Source organism: Onychomys torridus, chromosome 16, assembly GCF_903995425.1.
Source record: "Onychomys torridus chromosome 16, mOncTor1.1, whole genome shotgun sequence".
Taxonomy (NCBI): domain Eukaryota; kingdom Metazoa; phylum Chordata; class Mammalia; order Rodentia; family Cricetidae; genus Onychomys; species Onychomys torridus.
The window spans coordinates 65461054-65482403 of record NC_050458.1 but is presented as its reverse complement, the minus strand read 5'-3'; the positions used below and the strand labels follow the sequence as shown (position 1 = coordinate 65482403).

The following is a 21350-nucleotide window of genomic DNA, read 5'->3' as shown; positions in this document are numbered from 1 at the left end:
CATAGGTGGACAGACAGACTATTAAAAAGACTAAAAATAAATCATTGAAGAAGAAGAAGGAGGAGGAGGAGGAGGAGGAGGAGAAGAAGAAGAAGAGAACATCTACTATTTAGGAAGCTGAGGCAGGAGCATTGTTGCAAGTTCAAGGCAGCCTGGACTAAGAGGAAAGATTTTTGTCATTAACAGCAACAAAGCAGAGGCTAGGAGCAGATGTCAGAGTCGCAGCTGATTCGTCAGCTTGAGCTCTAACTCCACCTTCCTTCTCTGGCTCCCCTTCTTTTTAAGGAAGAGAGGGGAAAGAATCCCAGCACTCGGGAGGCAGAGGCAGGTGGATCTCTGTGAGTTCGAGGCCAGCCTGGTCTGTAGATGGAGATCCAGGACAGCCAGGGCTGCACAGAGAAACTGTGTCTGGGAAAAAATAAAAGAGGGGTGGGAGAGGAATAAGAGACAGAATTCAGCCCCAAGAGCAAGGTGTGGACCTAACGTGGCAGATGGGCTTGAGTGAGCAGGAGAGGAGGAGGTCAGCCACGGCCTGGGGGAGGGGCGGATGAGGCAAGGGAAGGAAGAGTACATGGGAGGCAGGAAATGTCTGTGAAGGTTCAGAGAAGAGAGGGTCCTGTTGTACAGATGGCGGCGGCGAGGATCACCAGCAGCCACAGACAGGACACTCCTTCCAGGACTTGGGTACGGGCTCTTGTGCCTTGGAAAAGAGAAAAGGCAGAAGATAGGCCACGGGGGCTTCCTCTATCCCAGCTCATGTGTTGATCCCCAAGGGACGACCTGCAGCTTGCTGGCAGAGTGATGGACGGCAGCGCTGGTCACTGGGAATCCCTTAAGAAATTCCAGGCGTGAGCTCTGGCTTTACCGTGCTTTCCATGGTCTTCCAAGTAGATCTTGTTAGTTACCAAAGCTGCTCTTTGCTTCTAGGCAGAAGGCTACAAGCTGTACAAGGATCTGAAGAACTTCCTTAGTGCGGTCAAAGGTGAGTGTCCAGCCTAGATGACGCAGGAGCTGGGCCGGCTGAGGTGGGCAGAACAACCTGAGACTACATGGGCCTCAGAGTGACTTCCTATCCCAGCCCCGCCAGCTTCTCCTACTGAGAATCCTTCACTCTGACTTGTCACCCTGTGATTACATCATCTGCTTTTTGAGACACTTGGTGGTAGGCTGACTGAGTTCTCTCCTTTCAGTGATGCATGAGAGTTCAAAGAGAGTATCTGAGACCCTGAAGGAGGTCTACAGCAGTGACTGGGATGGGCATGAGGAGCTGAAGGACATCGTGGGGGTAAGGGCAGCTTGGGCATGACACTCCCCTGGGGTGCGCTCCCTCTCCCCTCTGCTGAGCTTCTGATTCCTGGAAAAGGGGGGACCGGGCTGGTTCGCTTTCTGTTGCTCAGCATCCACCTCTAAGCAGGAGATTGCAGCTGGTTCTCCCCTCTTCCCTCCCATAAGGTCACAGAAATGTCCCTTCCTTGAAGATGGGCTGTTTATGAAAAACAACTGCATGCCGTTAACCGCTCACTCGCTTGCTCCATGTCCCTAAGCTTGGGGCCAGGGCCTGCTCTTCACCCTCTGAATGCAGTTCCTTAGGCAGAGCCCATCTCTCTTCTGGAGACTCTGACATGATATTCCAAACATGTGCTGCAGGAGAGCTGGCTCTCTGCAGGGGGAATTTGGGTGTTTCTCTGGTGGGAGGTGGTCGTAGAGGCAGGTGCTCACCACCCTCTGCCTGGATCCCACAGAACAATGACCTCCTTTGGGAAGACTATGAAGAGAAACTGGCTGACCAGGCTTTGAGGACCATGGAAAACTATGTGGCCCAGTTCAGCGACATTAAGGTAACTCAGTCTGCTGTGGGACGGGGTTGGAGACAGTCAGTCCACACTAGTTAGAAAACACATCAGGTTTACTTTCTTAGACATGGAGCTGGGAGAGGGTTAGACAAGAGTCCAGGCTGACAGAGGTGCTGTGAGGTTGTGTTTACACTTAGATTTCAGTAAATTACACTTTGGGCTCAATTGATGAGTGGACCCAATCCAGCTAGGTCAAGGCATCCGTCTCTTTTTTTTAACCTTAAGATTTATTTTTCTTATATTCAATCATGTATCTGCCTGAGTGTTTGACTGGGGTGTGTGCACATGGGTACAGTGCCCCTGGAGCTGGAGGTACAGGTGGCTGTGACCCACCTGACATGGGTGCTGGGACTGAACTGGGTCTTCTGAAAGAGCAGAATGTCCTAACTGCTGAACCATCTCTCCTGCCCCAAAGCATCCATTTCTTTTATTTTCTTTAAACAGGATCTTGCTATGTAGTCCAGGCTAGCCTGAAACTTGCCATCCTCCTGCCTCAGCATTCTGAGTTCTGAGATTACAGATGTATATGACCATGCCTGGCTAGGGCATCCCTTCTGGATGTGAGAAACAGGTAATGGAGCTACAGATGTCCATTGTATAGAAGAAACTTAATATTATCTTCAAATACTTTAAATTCAGACAGGTGGGAAGAGCCAAAGTGTTCTAGAAAGCAGAATGAGAATTTAGGCAGGTGTGGGGCACACGCCTTTAATCCAGCACTCGGGAGGCAGAGGCAGGCGGATCTCTGTGAGTTCAAGGCCAGCCTGGTTTATAGAGCCAGTTCCAGGACCGGCTCCAAAGCTATACAGAGAAACTCTGTCTCAAAAAACAAACAAATAAAAAACCAACCAACCAAACAGACAACAACAAAAAAACCCCAAACCAAACAAACTTTTAAAATATTTTTGCTGTTTTTACTTGTATGTGTGTCTGTGTGCCACATGTGTGGGTCCCACAACATCCAGAAGAAGGCATCGGGTTCCCCGGTGCTACAGTTATAGGTGCTTGGAAGCCACGTGACATGGGTGCTGGAGCCAGACTCCATCCTCCCTGAGACCTGTGTTTGCTCTTAACTTCTGAGCCATCTCTTCAGTTGCTCTCAAAAAGTTTATTCCATTTATTCATTTATTTGCTATGCGTGATGTGTATGTACGTGCATGTGTGTGTGTGTCTGTGTGTGTGTGTGTGTGTGACAGCACAACAGTGTAGGTCAGAGGACAGCTTTTGGGCATCAGCTCTCTCATCTCCCACACTGTCTCAGCCATGTGACTCAGGCGGTCAGGGATGGAGGCCAGTACCCATCTCTCTGGCCTCAGAAGTGGGATTTTTTTTTTTATTTATTCAACTGAGTTTATTAATCATCTACTCTGTTGGCACTGTGCTGCTTTTAGATTAAGAGGAAGCTAACGTTGGCTTCCAAATTCATGTTAATGATTAAGCTTAACTTTTACGCTTAAGCTTTTCAGAAAATAAGATGAAATACACTCTGAGATAGTTTTCTGTTCTATGTCCAAGCAGAAGGTAAATTAATTACATCACTTTTTTTTTCTTTTTGTTTGTTTTGTTTTGTTTTTTTGAGACAGGGTCTTACTATGTAGCTGTCTTAGTTAGGGTTACCATGACTATGATGAAACACCCTGACCAAAAGCAGCTTGGGGAGGAAAGGGTTTATTTTTCTTACACTTCTACATCATGGTCCATCCTTGAAGGAAGTCAGGACAGGATCTCAAGCAGGGTGGGAACCTGGAGGCAGGAGCTGATGCAGAGGCCGTAGAGGGGTGCTGCTTACTGGCTTACTCCTCATGACTTGCTTGGCCTGCTTTCTTATAGAACCCAGGACCACCAGCCCAGGGATGGCCCCACCCACCATGGCTAGACCCTCCCCTATTGATCACTAATTGAGAAAATGCCTTACAGCTGGATCTATGGAGACATTTTTCTCAGCTGAGGTTCCTATTTCAGATGACTCTAGCTTGTGTCAAGTTGACCTAAAAGTAACCAGCAGAAAGAGTAGCCCAGGCTGGCCTTGAACTCACAGAAATCTACCTGCTTCTGCCTCCTAAGTGCTAGAAATTAAGCTCATGCACAACCACACCTAGCTTCCTCCTCCTTTTTTAAAGATTCATTTACTTTATTTATTTATTTGTGTGTGTGTGTGTGTGTGTGTGTGTGTGTGTGTGTGTGTGTACACGAGCACAGGTGCCTGACCACTAGAAAAGGGTGTCAGACATCCTAGAACTGAAGTTAGGGTGAGCCAACTGATGTGGGTGCTGGGAACTGAACCCAGCTGAGTCCTCTCTCCAGACCTCTGAGTTACTTTTCATCTGGAACTCACAGAGGCACTTCACGCAGGCTCATACTGAAACAGGCGTGAGGAGGCAGTAGATCATGGAGATCTCGTCAACTCCTGACAGATGAGCTGGGCAGGGTGGGGTTTGCTCAACACAGACTACGTAAACTCTCACTGCCCAGAACACTGCGATTTCCTTGTGCTTGGGTCTCTTAGGGCACCCCATGCTGGGCATCTGGTCTCTAAAGGGTGTTTGTGTGGGGCTTATAAGGCTGCCGAGGTTCAGAGAGATGCCCCCACCCTAAGCCACAAGGCCAGTACGTGGTACATAGCGCACTAAAACCCAGAGTCCTGACTTTCAGATTAGTGGGATTCTCAAGGTTCTCCTGGAAGATAAACCAATTTATGATGGGCTTGTAGGAAATTTTAAGTCTTAATACAGGTTTCTCTACCTGAGAATCCCTGATAGATAGTTTTCCTGAGATCATGGGGGACCCTGTTGCACAATTCAGTGGTGAGGTTCAATAATCTTTTGTTTTGTTTTGCCGGAGCTGAGGACTGAACCCAGGGCCTTGTGCTTGCTAGGCAAGCGCTCTACCACTGAGCTAAATCCCCAACCCCGAGGTTCAAGAATCTTGTTTCTCTGCTTGGTACTCGATTACACATCCTGGCCACTGGAAACTGAGTCACATCTATACCCTTTCTCATCACCCTGGACTAGGAGAAAATTGCCAAGCGGGGCCGGAAACTGGTAGACTATGATAGTGCCCGACACCACCTGGAGGCCGTGCAGAATGCTAAGAAGAAAGATGAGGCTAAGACTTCCAAGGTAAAAAAAAAACCCTGCCCCTCCCCCGAGTGGTAGCAGGCCAAGATGAGTGCAGGAATGATGGATCCCTGTGTCCTGAAGGAAATCTACTTTCCTCTGCCTTGTTACTTACTGTAAGGGCAGTCGGAGTCTTGCTGAGGAGGACTTGAGTCTAGGCAAGGAGAGGAGAGGCAGGTGAGGGTGATGGAGGCAGGTGGGGGTGATGGAGGCAGGTGGGGGTGATGGAGGCAGGTGGGGGTGATGGAGGCAGGTGGGGGTGATGGAGGCAGGTGGGAGTGATGGAGGCAGGTGGGAGTGATGGAGGCAGGTGGGAGTGATGGAGGCAGGTGAGGGTGATGGAGGCAGGTGAGGGTGATGGAGGCAGGTGGGGGTGATGGAGGCAGGTGGGGGTGATGGAGGCAGGTGGGGGTGATGGAGGCAGGTGGGAGTGATGGAGGCAGGTGAGGGTGATGGAGGCAGGTGAGGGTGATGGAGGCAGATGAGGGTGATGGAGGCAGATGAGGGTGATGGAGGCAGGTGGGAGTGATGGAGGCAGGTGGGAGTGATGGAGGCAGGTGGGGGTGATGGAGGCAGGTGAGGGTGATGGAGGCAGGTGGGAGTGATGGAGGCAGGTGGGAGTGATGGAGGCAGGTGGGGGTGATGGAGGCAGGTGGGGGTGATGGAGGCAGGTGGGGGTGATGGAGGCAGGTGTGGGTGATGGAGGCAGCCTCTAGCCCCTTTTTATCCCCCAGGCAGAAGAGGAGTTTGGCAAAGCCCAGGCTGTGTTTGAAGATCTGAATCAGGACCTGCTGGAGGAACTGCCTGTTCTGTATAATAGGTAATGACTGACGTTCAAGGCGGGCCAGCTGCTAATGGAGCACAAACTCACCTGCAGCCCTGTTCCAGAGTGGGATGTGGGTGGAGCCTCAGCCCTGCCACTAATTTGCTGTGTGATTAGGCAAGCATCCTTATCTCTCTAGACTTGTGACACAAATAACCATCCTTGCCCCACCAGCTTTTCTGGGTTTGAGGACAAGGTATTGGTTAGGTAGGAGAGATCTTGTCTAACAAAGCGCTTTGTCATTCACATGGCAAGGACATACCTTCATTGCACAGAGGTGTCTGTTTTAAACCACCACGGTTCACAGGCGTCCAGATTCACATAGACCATGGATGGCATGGTGACCCGCACTAACAAACCTGTCAGCACATCATGGAAGACAAAAGTGTTTAGATTTAAAGCTTCCGTAGTGGAGGAGAGGCAGGGACTGAAACCTGACTTGTATCTTCCTCTCATTGCACCAAGTTTGCTTTTGCAAGATTGCAGCAGGAGAGCTGAGTTCAAGGCCATCCTGGTCTATGGAATTCCAGGACAGCCAAGGCTACACAGAGAAACCCTGTCTTAAAAAAAACAAATTAAACAAAATTCTGCACAGCAGTTTCTATATTAACACCCCAGAAGCCCAAAACAGATAACTTTAAAAAAAAAAAAAGAGGGGGGGGGTCTCACTCTGTAGCCCTGGCTGTCCTGGAACTCACTCTGTAGACCAGGCTGGCCTCGAACTCAGATCCACCTGCCTCTACCTTTCAAGAGCTGGCATGTGCCACCACTCCCAGCCAGATTACGTCTGTGTCAGCCTGGGCTAATATTGTCTCCCTTCACCTTTCTGCACTCCTGGCCCAGCTGCCATGAATCAGATTCCAGACCATCTGCATCCAGGATGCCTTTCTCTGGAGCCCTGTTGGTGGCAAGCTGGGCCCCCCACTGCCCTTAACCACACTTGTTTGTCTCCCTGTAGTCGGATCAGCTGTTACGTGACTGTCTTCCAAAACATTTCCAACTTGAGAGATGTGTTCTACAGAGAGATGAGCAAGGTGAGAAACCCCGGCCTCAGTGGGATTCTCTAGTAAACCCACAGTGGGCCTCGTTTACACTATGTATGTATGTATGTATGTATGTATGTATGTATGTATGTATGTATTTTGGTTTTTCGAGACAGGGTTTCTCTGTGTAGCTTTGGAGCCTGTCCTGGAACTCACTGGTAGCCCAGGCTGGCATTGAACTCACAGAGACCTGCCTGCCTCTGCCTCCCGAGTGCTGGGATTACAGGCCTGGGCCACCACAATGTCTTTAGATACTCGTGTTGGAGGCGCAGAGTTTGGCTTTATCGCCTGACGAAATGATCGTGTTGAGTGCTGTTTAAGTGCACATCTGTGCGCGCTATCAGAGCGTCTTCTCCATCGCCCTTAACTGACCGAACCCAAGCTCCTGCGTGGACAAGGAGGTTAGGCCTGTGCTAGGGAGTTGACGGGAGAGCAGATCAGGGAAGCCCCTCGCTGCTGCTAGCGAGTCGGGAGAGCTGTTGGAGCATGAGTCATGTTCTCAGGTCGGTGCTCCAGAGGAGGACCAGTACCCGTGAGAGGCAGCCATAGAACATGGATTCTGTTTCCGTGTTATAGTCACGGACGGCCACAGGTTCCCTCCACCGTTTACTGCTAACTGAGGATTTGCTTAGTGAATGTTAACATGAGCTTTCATGTTAACAAGACCCCGCCTTCGGAAAGCTGCCTTTGCTGCCCTCAGGGCACAATGGACCAAGGAGAAAGGGAGTAGCGTGGGCCAGATGGGTAGTGCTGGGGGATGAAGGCTGCTGGACAAGGATCGGGAGGTTTTGATTGGGAACGCTGACTGGGGAGGGAATGCCATGGGCTCCCGTGTGTCTGGCATCTCTGCTTTCTTCCCGGCTCCAGCTGAACCACAATCTCTATGACGTGATGAGCAAGCTGGAGAAGCAGCATTCCAGCAAAGTCTTTGTGGTGAAGGGACTGCCCAGGTGAGCGATGGGACTCTGGACAGACTCGGCAGCCTTCCCCACGCCCACACCAGGCCTGCCTCTTGACTCCTGGCCATTGTTTACTCTGCCCCATGGAAGTTATTTGTCTTTTCATCAAGTGTTTCAGATATAACAAAGATGGAGAATAATAGCAATCACATGCCTACCACCAAACTCAGGCGACCAGCTGCTGTAGCCGGGCACAATGCCACACTCCTGGCTCTTGGGAGCCTACGCCAAGATAGTCATAGATTTGAGACCATCCTGGCCACATAGTGAAACAGAGTCTCAAGCTGGCCTGTGCTGCAGAGTGAGACCTTGTCATGGGGAATGGGATGGACAGAGGACTACTATAAACATAACTGAAGCCCAGTGTCCCTTCCCTTCTGCCCCACCCCCGCCGAAGGTGGCCATGTCCTAAATCCAGGTCTTGCTGTGTCTACATATGTCTTTCTTTTATTTCATACATGTATTCACATGTAAGAAAGATATCTACACATTTTTTCTTTTTATTGCACTTTTTTATTTGTTGTGTGTGAGAGAGAGAACACCACAGAGGTACCTGGAGAGGTCAGAGGACACGTGTGGAGGTTAGTTCCCTCTTTCTCCCGGGTGAGACCGGGGATCCGACTCAGGTCATCAGGGCGCACAGCAAGAGCCTCAGAGCCTTGCCAGCCTCATTTAAACTCTACATAATGGACTTTTCCGTCTGTATTTTCTGCAGATGCTTGAGCCGGGGTCTCACTAGTTGCTCAGGGGGGTCTCCTCCTCCTCCCGGGGTCTCAGGTCCCACTGTACTGCAGCTTCTCTTGTGTCCTCCGTGATCTTGAGAGATGGATCCTGTTTCTCCCTGTCACTGGCTTTGCTTTCCCAGCTGGTGGTGCCACTGTGTACACGTTCGTGACTCATGGTGTCTCCTAACTGCCTTTTGGGTGACGACGTTCCAGTTTTTTGCCGTTGCAAATACTGTTGTGATAAACACATCCATCTCTCTCCCTGAATTTCTTTACCGTCTCTGTGGAATGGATTGCTAAGGCACAGGGCCCGTCAGTGGGCTTCATTAGCCTCATTAGATGTTGCCAAGTTGCCCTTCAGAGTGATTGCCTCCACTTTTTGGATCCCCTGGAGTTTGAGTTAAAGGCGGTTGTGAGCTACTCGGCATGAGTGCTGGGGCCAAACTCAGACCCTCGGTAGGAGCCGCAGGTGCCCTCAGCAACTGCCTGTCCTTCTTCATCATGCCCCTTCATCCTTCCAGGCCATGGCGTGAGGTGGAATTCTTTGCAGCTCCAGATTGCTAGCTCTCCTGAGTGGCCTTTGGGGCTGCTGGAGAGCTCGGGGTTCCTGCTCTGTGACACCCCGTTGATTCTTTTCCTGCTTTTCAACAGTTTAGCCTTCCCTGAAAAAGCAGTTAACTACACACATTGTAAATATCTTTTCCTTGACTTCTTCCGTCACTTCTGTGTGTTCTGTCTTTTTCCTTCATGGGTTCTTCATCGTGGATAGTGGCCCTTGAATACGACTGCTCGCTCTCACCGAAGTCCTGAAGGCGCATTCAGCTCCTTCTGTGATGAGGTTTGATATGGGTGTTAGGGATCTAAGGGCAAAGGAGACCTGGCCTTCCCGAGTGTGCTTACAGGATGGTGCTGGCACAGGAAGCCTGTCTCCATAGGCGGTGCTGACTGGGCACTGAGCCAGCAGGACTCAGCAAAGATGAGTGATGGCCTGTGTGCAGATCCTGGTGAAGGTTTCAGGGTGGCAGCGAGACCAGCCTTGCGACCAGAGGAAGAACGGGGCTCATATTGAGGGAGGATTATAGACTTCAAAAACAGTTGCTAATGGGTCAGTGTAGACACCTTGGTAGACATATTTTCTTTTGTTACAAAAACTATTTTTCTTTTCTCCAGCACTGAAAGTCAGAGTTCTCTGTCCATTCTCCCCAAATTTATTGTCAACTCCATTAATGTCCCAGGATGCTGAAGAGATAGCAACTCTTTTCTTGTTTTCGGCCTTCTAAACTTACTGTTGGAAAGCCTCAGATCACACAAAGCTTCCCCCATCAGGATTTGAAGCAGTGTCTCTCCTGCCCTGCCCGCACAACCAGGACACAGCAGGGTCGGAGCAGGTCAAACTGCGTGTCTCCCGGGTCTCTTTCTTTCCATACTTGTATAGAACTGAGATTGTGGGGCAGATGGAACCGTGTGGTACTTTTTACTTCATCTTCAGTGTGCGTAACTGACAGTTGTACCCACTTTCTTACCACTTACACCGCACTCTTCTCGTGGGTGACAGTTACTGTGGTCATTTAGGTAACAGCCATTCTGTGACTCTTCTGAATCTGAATGCCCTTCCTTCTACAGCAGCAGCAGACGCTCCTTAGTCATCTCTCCCCCAGTTCGAACCTCTACAGCCTCCAGCCCTGTGACCTCGCCTACCAGCCCCTCGGCTCTCTCTGTGACCAGTGAGAGTGAGTCTGTCTCAGCAACAGAAGTGCTGACCTCTCACCCCGTAGATGGAGAGGATAGCTGTGAGGGCAAGGAGTCCTTAAAAGATGAGGAAGTGGAGGAAAGCCAGTCTGAAGCAAGTTCTTCAGAGGAGGAAGAGCCCCTGCCAGCCTGCAATGGCCCCACCCAGGCCCCACCCTCTCCTGCATCCCAGGAGGAAGCTGCCCCGAGTTTCCCAGCTCCGCCCCTGGGCAGAGGTCAGACCCCAACGGAGCAGACCTCCCCCTCAGAAGTAGTCCTCCGCACCCGCACCTCGAGTGAAGGAGCTGAGCAGACCAAAAAAGGAGCCTCTATCCAGAGGACATCGGCACCCCCTAGTCGGCCTCCACCACCCAAAGCCCCTCCGAGCCCCAGGCCTGCCTCGGGCAGTGGGCCCTGCAGCCCTCCAGCCTCTGGAGAGGGTTCACCCCTCAGCCCCAGGGCCCCCTTAGAAGCCTCTTCCAATCCAGAAGCACCGGAGAAGCCACTGAGAAGCCCTGAGGCCGTAGAAAAGGAAAGCACCAGCTGTCCAGGCCCAGAAGAACCATGTGCCTCCTCCCCTGCGAGCCCTGTCCAGGCAAGCGAGGCCCGCTGGGCCTTTTTCTGTTTTATTTGGTTTGGCTTTTTAAGCTTTCGTTTCAGTTTTTGGAGACAGGGTCTCTCTCTGTAGCTCTGGTGTCCCAGAGCTGGGTGTGTAGACCAGGCTGGCCTCGAACCCACAGGGATCTGCCTGCCTCTCCTCCTGAGTGCTGGGATCGAAGACTTGCACCACCGAGCCCAGCTTTAATAAAAGTATTTTGATCTTGGCTTAAGCCTAAGGTTTAAGAAAGAGGGCCACTCAGACAGACAGTTAAGGACGCTCAGGAACACAGGTGTGGGCTTCTTCGAGAGAGTTGCGTTTTGTTTGTTTTATGTTTTGTCTTGTTTTTAAATAATTTTTTATTTATTTTTATTTAATGTGCACTGGTGTTTTGCTTGCATGTATGTCTGTGTGAGGGTGTCAGATCTTGGAGTTACAGACAGGTGTGAGCTGCCATGTCATTGCTGGGAATTGAACCTGGGTACTCTAGAGGAGCAGTCAGTGCTATTAACCGCTGAGCCATCTCTCCAGCCCTGTGTGTTTTGTTTTTTTTAGATAGAAACTCACTACATAGCCCTGGCTGGCCTACAATTCTGGAGCTCACTATGTAGAACAGGCAGGCTTCGAATGCCCAATGCTCCTGCCTCTGCTTCCCCGAGCACCACCATGCCTGGCTTCTGTTGGGTCTTTGTTCCTTTGCTATAGTCAAACTGCTCCAGAGCCAAGGAACGTCATTATTTCATGTTCTCCACATTTCTAGATGGGCTGGGGACACAGGTTAGTCTGTAGGACATGTGAGTGCTTGTCTGGTGTGCACATATGTGGAGAAGGAGGGAGGGAGGGAAGGAGAGAAGGAGGAGGGAGGGGATTGGAGGGGCTTTGGGTGGTGGAGGCCGACTGGGCGTGTTGAGAGAGAGAGAGAGGTGGGGGGGGTGCCTGCATATAAGTCTGTACACCATTCGTGTGTGTGCCTATGTGTCAGAGCGGGCATTGGATCCCCTGGAACTGGAGTAACAGATGGTTGGGGGCTGCCGTGTAGGTGCAGGTCCCCTGGCAGAGCAGCCAGTGCTCCTAACCACTGAGCCGTCTCTCCAGCCCCTATTTAAATCATATGGAAAGCTTATCGTAAGGAAGAGAGAACTGGGCTGACAAGATGGACTAGCAGTAAAGTGCTTGCTCTGAAAGCTGGAGTCTAATCCCTGGGACCTGCTGTGGAGGGAGAGAATTGACTCCCTGAAGTCACACGCGCACACACACACACACACACACACACACACACACACACACACACGCACACACTGACAAACACACAGACACACACACACACACACACACACACACACACACACACACACACACGTAAATAAATGTAATAAAAAATTGAAAAGTGGATGGAGCTGGGCACGTTGGCACATGCCTGGATCCTGGTGACAATACCTAAAAGATTAAGGCAGAGTGCTCCAGAGTTCAAGGCCAGATGGTTACTTATAACAAGATCCTGCCTCAAAAAGTCGAAGCAAGCAATGAGGCTGAGAAAAAAAAAAGAAAGAAAGAAAGAAAACATGTTGGGAAGGGAGGTACACAAAGGCTGACAGGAAAACAGACTAGGATGGGCTGCCTTGAAAAAATGGTCTGTGGTCAGCTGCATTGTAGAGGGTCACGTGAGATGACTTACCAGCCGCAGTCACCAAGCAAGCCCATACAATAGTCCAGGCACTTTTCTGGAAGATGGGTTAAGACATTGAACAGTGGTTTGGTATTTAGCTAAATTAGATTCTTGCCTGGCATGCATAAGCCCTGGATTTGGCACCTAGTGCTCCATTAACCAGGCATGGTGGCACAGGCCTATAATCCCAGTACTTCGTAGGCAGAGGCAGGAGGATCAGAAGTTCAACGTCACCCTCAGTTATACGGTGAGTTTGGAGCCACTCTGGGCTACGTGAGACCCCGTCTAAACAAATCAGTGGCTGGAGAAGAAACATCTCAGCAATTAAAAGCACTTGCTGTATAATCATGAAGACTGGAGCTCAAATACCTACCTCATCCACATAACAGGCTGAGCATCAAATGTAGCCTGTGACCCAGCTCCAGGGGAGGGGAAGTGGGGCATGATGGGAAGATCCCTGGGGCGTCCAGTCAAACCTAAAAGCAGTGAGACTTGTCTAGGGAAAGGCTCTCTGAAGACAGTGAGCTGATAGAGAAGGGTATCTGCAACCTCCTGCTTTATACTGGAGAACACACACACACACACACACACACACACACACACACACACACACACACACGTTTTTAAATAGCAAAGAAAAAACAGAAAGAAATTAATAAAATTTAGTGGTGATAAAAGATAGGAAGAGCCGGGTGGTGCACGCCTTTAATCCCAACACTCGGGAGGCAGAGTCAGGTGGATCTCTGTGAGTTCGAGGCCAGCCTGGGCTACCAAGTAAGTAACCCTGTCTTGAAAAACCAAAAAAAAAAAAAAAAAAAAGATAAGAAGAAATGTTAAATGGGAAAGGACATAGGAAACACGGCCTAAATTGCAGTTTTAAAGAGAGGGGGCCAGAGAAGGTGACATTTGAACCATGAAAAAGGCCAGGACATGGGCCATATGGATATCTGAGAGAAGAGAATGAGATTCCTGATACCCCTTAAGTAATACCATCTTACTCCTGCAGCTTGGCCAGGCTACCTTGGGAGACTTCCTTGTCTGAGACAGGGTCCAGGTTAGCATTCAGTTACCTGGCAGTCTGCCGGGTAACAAAGGTGCAGGACCCTGGCCAGTTCTAAATAGTAGGATTAGAACAAGTGTTTGAGCAGGTGAAGTACGGCCATGTCTCACTCTTCTTCTTTGAAAAATCACACTCAGAGATGAGGATGTACGGCTCACTGGTGGAAAACTATCTAAGCATAGGCAAGGCTCTGGGTGTGATCCACAGTGCGTGAAAAGAACAAAGATTCCAAATTATTGTAATTAAACAGTTTTTAGTTATTTTATGTGAAAGAGTGTTTTCCCTACATGTATATCTGTGCACCACTTGTATGCCTGGTGACCATAGAGGCAAGAAGGGGCTGTCAGATCCCGTGGAATGAGTTGTAAAGGTTGTGAGCTACCATGTGGCTAGTAATTGCATCTGTTTTTCAAAGGAGGTTTTTTGGGGATCTTTTTTGTTTTTTGTTTGTTTGTTTTATTATGCAGTGTAATGTCTGCGTGGGTACCTACATGCCAGAAGAGGGCATCAGACCTCATTATAGATGGTTGTGAGCCACCCTGTGGTTGCTGGGAATTGAACTTAGGACCTCTGGAAGAGCAGCCAGTGCTCTTAACCTCTGAGTCATCTCTCTGTCCCTCAAAGGAGGGTTTTATAGTGTGTGTATTACTCAGTTGATGGAATCAAACTCAGAACTTACGCATGTTAGGCAAGTACTCTACCACTCTGACCTATGCCCCCGATCAGAGGAGAAAGCATGCTTGACAGTAAGTGTGAAGGTCCTCCTGACAGGGTGCTTTGGCAGTGCTGGCTGTGGCCTGGGTTCCTCACTTTCCCCATTATGGGGGCTCCGTGGTAAGTAAAGCCTGAGGACCTGAGTTGGGATCCCAGCACTACGTGAATGGTGACATATGGGAACTGGAGACAAGAAAAGCCCTGGTGTTTTGTGACCACTCAGTCTACCAAATTAGTGAGCTCCAAGTTCAGAGAGACTCTGCCTCAAGGGGCCAGGAGGACCACTTAGCAGGTGAGGATGTCTGGCACTGAGACTAATGACCTAGATACCTAGGGTCACATGGAGGAAGGAGAGAACCCAGTCCTCTGATGTGTACACCATGGCATGTACATACACACACACACACACACACACACACACACACACACACACAAAACCCACTAAAATGTAATTTTAAAAAAATAAGAGAAAAAAGGTAGAGAGTGATAAAGGGAGTCACTCAGCATCAGCCTCTGGCCTGCACATGCACACACACGTGTGTGCTCACACACACACACACACACATGTGCAGACACACTAAAGACATGATTAAGCCTCTTGCCTCTGCTGATCTGTGACCACTTGTTGTTAGGATCACTTACAAGTGAGTGCTGCAGTATGGTCCTGAAGACAGTCTCAAAGTGACCGTAGTGGCTGGAAGACTCCCTCATATGCAAGAGCAGCCACACAGATCACAATCGCAAGTTGTGTCTGGTCATGGGAACAAAATCTAGAACCAAAGACCTTTCTGGCCAGCGAGTCATGTCGCCCTTCAAATCTTTTTTGTTTTTCTTTTAATCTGTAAAAGAGCACAGATAAAAGCCCATCCTGATGCTCCAGGGAAATGGTCTCAGATATTCACCCTTTGTGTTGTTTATGACCCTTGGAAAATGTAGGACACAGAGGACCTTCCATGGGAGACTGGGGACGCTGAACTATTGCTCACTGACAGAACTGTTGCTTTTGTAGGACCAAGGCCCTGAGCCTCACCTCTGTGCGGATCCAGGAGAAAACAGCATCACAGCACCCGAGCCTCAGGAAGAGGTAAGGAGGTCTGGGGACAGCCGAGTCAGTGGGGTGCTTTCTCAGCACGCAGAAGCCCTGGTTCACTCCTCAGCACTTCCTTAAAAAGGTATACAGAATATACAAAAATAGACGTAAACTTACTCACATATGCAGTGCAGCACAGTAACTCAGGATCTGAGCCGAAATGGTGACGTAACATGGAGCCTCAGATTCTGTAAGTCCCAAGAAACACCCAAGCAGTTCTTGAAGTAAAGTAGAGAAAGAGAAAGAGGTGGGCCGGGCAGCAGTGGTGCACACCTTTAATCCCAGCATTCTGGAGGCAGAGCCAGGCGGATCTCTGTGAGTTCGAGGCCAACCTGGTCTATAGAGCGAGATCCAAGACCAGCGCCAAGACCTCACAGAGAAACCCTGTCTTGAAGAGAGAGAGAGAGAGTGAGTTGGAGTTTCTACTCCTCCTGAGTAGGGCAGCATCTAATGCAACCTCGTTTACCTCCCAGGCATTGACAAGTGAAACTGCACAACTCTGAAGAGAAACGAAGCTACGTAACCCCATCTGCCCAGAGAAGTCCAGGACGCAAGCCACACCCACTCCATGTTCTCAGGCAGTGAGTGCTTCCTTAGCCTCGGACCTGTCTTCGCTGGAGTCTGAGGAGCAGCCATAGGGAGAGGGAACACTTGACTCAAGGTTGGAGCATTAATAAAAGCAGGGCTGTAATAATGCTAACGCCAAGCATCTATAGGCATGTCCACGCATTCTCAGAGGAGGACATATGTCCAGCTATCCACTAACTTGGCAAAGACTTAAAGATTTTCAGATTACTGAATAAAGTGTGATTATGACTAAGTGTGGAGTCTTGCCCTGAGCACTGTTTTCTACTTAGACTCCGGTAATGATTCCTGCCCCGGGTTCAGAAGGGTTTAGTCATACATCTGAGCCCTGTTCACTAACCTCCTGGCCGAAGGCTTGTCTAAGTGCCTCTCCGTCCCAGTGAATTCCTCCAGGAGCAGACACTGGGAAAGGGCTCTCCTCCAGAGCCGTGTGTCACCTGTACGGTCTAGTGCCGGGAGAGTCAGGACCTGAGCCAGATAGAGGCAGCTACGAACACAGGAGGGAGGTGTGGACAGGACCGTGGTGGGGACGACACTGATGCAGAATCAGAGTCCAGTCCCCCATCCCCCCGTGGTGTGTCCCCCCCCCCCTCATCGCTTGGTTTCAGTGCAAACTTCGTGTAAACACAGTGACCCTCAACTCCTTCCTGTCACCAGGCTACCTTTGTTCTCACTCGCTTTTTTTTTTTTTTTTTTTTTTTTTTTGAGACAGGGTTTCTCTCTGTAGCTTTGGAGCCTTTCCTGGAGCTTGCTCTGTAGACCAGGCTGGCCTCGAACTCACAAAGATCCTGCCTCTGTCTCCCAAGTGCTGGGATTAAAGGCATGCGCCACCACCCGCTAGCCTTTTTTCCTCTCCCCTTTTGATCTTTTGAAACAGGGACTCATGTAGCCCAGGTTGGCCCTGAACCTCTGCTCCTCTGCCTCCACCTCCACATCCTAAGATTACAGGTGTGTGCTGTCATGCCCAACCTGCCTTTGTTCTTGGTCCGATGGACAGTCACCAGCCACTGTCTTTCCTGAGCACGGAATGAGGACCTCCTCGGCCAAGGACAGCACTAAGTACCAGAGAAACACAGTGAGGGGGGGGCCTAAGACAGTTGTGAGAGTGCTGGGCAGACCCGCAGGTTAACGTGCTCACAGGAGGACACACGGTGAACAGGAGCAGACCCGCAGGTTAACAGTGCTCACAGGAGGACACACGGTGAACAGGAGCAGACCCGCAGGTTAACAGTGCTCACAGGAGGACACACGGTGAACAGGAGCAGACCCGCAGGTTAACAGTGCTCACAGGACACACGGTGAACAGGAGCAGACCCGCAGGTTAACCGTGCTCACAGGACACACGGTGAACAGGAGCAGACCCGCAGGTTAACAGTGCTCACAGGACACACGGTGAACAGGAGCAGACCCGCAGGTTAACCGTGCTCACAGGAGGACCAACGGTGAACAGGAGCAGACCCCGCAGGTTAACAGTGCTCACAGGGACACACGGTGAACAGGAGCAGACCCGCAGGTTAACAGTGCTCACAGAGACACACGGTGAACAGGAGCAGACCCGCAGGTTAACAGTGCTCACAGGAGGACACACGGTGAACAGGAGCAGACCCGCAGGTTAACAGTGCTCACAGGAGGACACACGGTGAACAGGAGCAGACCCGCAGGTTAACGTGCTCACAGGAGGACACACGGTGAACAGGAGCAGACCCGCAGGTTAACGTGCTCCACAGGACACACGGTGACAGGAGCAGACCCGCAGGTTAACGTGCTCACAGGACACACGGTGAACAGGAGCAGACCCGCAGGTTAACCGTGCTCACAGGAGGACACACGGTGAACAGGAGCAGACCCGCAGGTTAACAGTGCTCACAGGACACACGGTGAACAGGAGCAGACCCGCAGGTTAACAGTGCTCACAGGAGGACACACGGTGAACAGGAGCAGACCCGCAGGTTAACAGTGCTCACAGGACACACGGTGAACAGGAGCAGACCCGCAGGTTAACGTGCTCACAGGACACACGGTGAACAGGAGCAGACCCGCAGGTTAACCGTGCTCACAGGAGGACACACGGTGAACAGGAGCAGACCCGCAGGTTAACAGTGCTCACAGGAGGACACACGGTGAACAGGAGCAGACCCGCAGGTTAACGTGCTCACAGGACACACGGTGAACAGGAGCAGACCCGCAGGTTAACAGTGCTCACAGGACACATGGTGAACAGGAGCAGACCCGCAGGTTAACCGTGCTCACAGGACACACGGTGAACAGGAGCAGACCTGCAGGTTAACCGTGCTCACAGGACACACGGTGAACAGGAGCAGACCCGCAGGTTAACAGTGCTCACAGGAGGACACACGGTGAACAGGAGCAGACCTGCAGGTTAACAGTGCTCACAGGACACACGGTGAACAGGAGCAGACCCGCAGGTTAACAGTGCTCACAGGAGGACACACGGTGAACAGGAGCAGACCCGCAGGTTAACAGTGCTCACAGGACACACGGTGAACAGGAGCAGACCCGCAGGTTAACAGTGCTCACAGGAGGACACACGGTGAACAGGAGCAGACCCGCAGGTTAACAGTGCTCACAGGAGGACACACGGTGAACAGGAGCAGACCCGCAGGTTAACAGTGCTCACAGGACACACGGTGAACAGGAGCAGACCCGCAGGTTAACAGTGCTCACAGGAGGACACACGGTGAACAGGAGCAGACCCGCAGGTTAACGTGCTCACAGGACACACGGTGAACAGGAGCAGACCCGCAGGTTAACCGTGCTCACAGGAGGACACACGGTGAACAGGAGCAGACCCGCAGGTTAACAGTGCTCACAGGACACACGGTGAACAGGAGCAGACCCGCAGGTTAACCGTGCTCACAGGACACACGGTGAACAGGAGCAGACCCGCAGGTTAACAGTGCTCACAGGACACACGGTGAACAGGAGCAGACCCGCAGGTTAACAGTGCTCACAGGAGGACACACGGTGAACAGGAGCAGACCCGCAGGTTAACAGTGCTCACAGGACACACGGTGAACAGGAGCAGACCCGCAGGTTAACAGTGCTCACAGGACACACGGTGAACAGGAGCAGACCCGCAGGTTAACAGTGCTCACAGGAGGACACACGGTGAACAGGAGCAGACCCGCAGGTTAACGTGCTCACAGGACACACGGTGAACAGGAGCAGACCCGCAGGTTAACCGTGCTCACAGGAGGACACACGGTGAACAGGAGCAGACCCGCAGGTTAACAGTGCTCACAGGACACACGGTGAACAGGAGCAGACCCGCAGGTTAACCGTGCTCACAGGACACACGGTGAACAGGAGCAGACCCGCAGGTTAACAGTGCTCACAGGACACACGGTGAACAGGAGCAGACCTGCAGGTTAACAGTGCTCACAGGAGGACACACGGTGAACAGGAGCAGACCCGCAGGTTAACAGTGCTCACAGGACACACGGTGAACAGGAGCAGACCCGCAGGTTAACGTGCTCACAGGACACATGGTGAACAGGAGCAGACCCGCAGGTTAACAGTGCTCACAGGACACACGGTGAACAGGAGCAGACCCGCAGGTTAACAGTGCTCACAGGACACACGGTGAACAGGAGCAGACCCGCAGGTTAACAGTGCTCACAGGAGGACACACGGTGAACAGGAGCAGACCCGCAGGTTAACGTGCTCACAGGACACATGGTGAACAGGAGCAGACCCGCAGGTTAATAGTGCTCACAGGAGGACACACGGTGAACACTAGTTTTGAGAAGTTATTCAAGGTTAATCTTGAGAAACAAGTCTGCCAGTTTCACTTTCTGAAACTGACTCCAGCAGGAAGCTGGGGAAGCTTGCTTATCTGGACCCTCCGGTTGCAATGAAGCAATGGAGGACACCTTGACAGGTGGGCAGTTCACAGGGCTGAAAGAACAGCTCGGTGCAAGAAAGACCAGCCCAGCTCATGGAATCTGTGGAGGGTGGGGGTCTGCTGGCCTGGCCGCGGTTGTAGCTACCAGGCACCTACCTGGACCATGTCCTCTCCAGATCCTCCAGTACAGTGGAGAAAGGCCGGCTGGTTCCTTCTGCACAGTGTGCCTTTCCACAGCAAGGAAACGGGAACCATGGCTGCCACTGCCAGGGCGGGGGGCAGCTTGACATCACCGTTTCTATGATGATGAATAGCAAAGTGGGGGGGTGGTGAGGCCGGCCTTTTACAGATGATGGTAATTACAAACCACTGTGATTCTTACTGTTAATGGGTATGTGCATGGGTGGAGGCTTATCCAACTGTACAGGACTATTATGGACTGTTTATTATACATCAATTATGTCCTGAGCTATAAACACTAATTCTAGGGGGCCCACAGTCCCCTAACACAGGACACAGAATTTTAGGTTATGTACAGGATTTCCCAGTAGGTGTGTCCACTCGGGAGCTGGGGCTCTGTGTTTCTATTTGGGAGTGATTGTTTCTATTTTACTTACATGTATAGTGCATAATCTAGCAAAGGGAGAGGCTGGTAACTGAGTTATTTTTTCATCATTCAGGAAAATGCTTCCCTAATCAATGCCTCCCAAACCCTTTGATACCCAGAGGACTGTGCCCAGAGATGTGCCCGGCTTTCTCCATCAGCATGCAGTCACCCCTGCAGGGTGGTGGGCAGTCTTTCCTTGCCCTGTGATGAACTTGTGGAGTACACAGTGGCCACCAGGATGAGCAAGCAAGAGAGTCCAGGGAGAGTCCAAACCCCATCTAGGCATACTTTCCTGGACCCAAACCCTTAGGAATCATTTTTCTAAAATCAAGACCTGTTATTTTTGTTTAAAAACCATGTCCTTCACAGGTTCTCTCTAATCTGTACTATACTTCAGGGGTCAGGGAGTGTGTATGCTTCCCAAGAGAGAGGTTTTCAAATGACCCCACTGCCCGCTTTTACTAGCTTCCCTAGAAAACATGCCCTCCTGTGGCATTCCGAATCACCACTTCGAGGTGTACCTGGGGGTCGTCGGAGGGTAGAGTAGAAGCTGGCAATGCAGGCTCCTCCTGTGCTCCTCCATAGTCACCATCTGGCTAAACCCTCGGGGCAGCAGATGGAGCTCAGTTGGTAGAGTGTCGTCCAGCATGCACAAAGCCCTGGATTTGGTCCCCAGCACCACATAAACCAGACGTGGGCATACACGTCAGCCCAGTCCTCAGGAGATGAAGGTAAGATAGTCGGAGATTCAAGTCATCCTTTGCTACATGCTGCATAGAAAGGTTTGAGGCCACTTTGGGAAACATGAGACCCTGTCTTTAAAAAAAGAAACAAACAAAACATCTGTGAAATCCAGCTCAAGCCTTCGGTTACAGGGCTTTGGCTTTTTGCTTTTGTTTTGGTTTGGCTTGTTTGCTG

At 50.9% G+C, this 21350-nt stretch overlaps 1 protein-coding gene across 1 annotated transcript in view; it reads left to right on the top strand.

Annotated features, from left to right (window-relative positions):
- Bin2 (bridging integrator 2) overlaps positions 1 to 16195 on the top strand; it is a 28110-nt gene extending 11915 nt beyond the window's left edge. Inside the window, exons 3-12 of the mRNA XM_036208402.1 lie at positions 928 to 982; positions 1191 to 1285; positions 1743 to 1838; positions 4865 to 4972; positions 5704 to 5789; positions 6751 to 6826; positions 7703 to 7785; positions 10143 to 10842; positions 15295 to 15369; positions 15849 to 16195. Of these exons, the coding sequence (XP_036064295.1) occupies positions 928 to 982; positions 1191 to 1285; positions 1743 to 1838; positions 4865 to 4972; positions 5704 to 5789; positions 6751 to 6826; positions 7703 to 7785; positions 10143 to 10842; positions 15295 to 15369; positions 15849 to 15878 (1404 nt within the window). The 3' untranslated portion in view covers positions 15879 to 16195. The remainder of the gene's footprint in view (positions 1 to 927; positions 983 to 1190; positions 1286 to 1742; positions 1839 to 4864; positions 4973 to 5703; positions 5790 to 6750; positions 6827 to 7702; positions 7786 to 10142; positions 10843 to 15294; positions 15370 to 15848) is intronic.
- The last annotated feature ends 5155 nt before the right edge of the window (positions 16196 to 21350 follow it).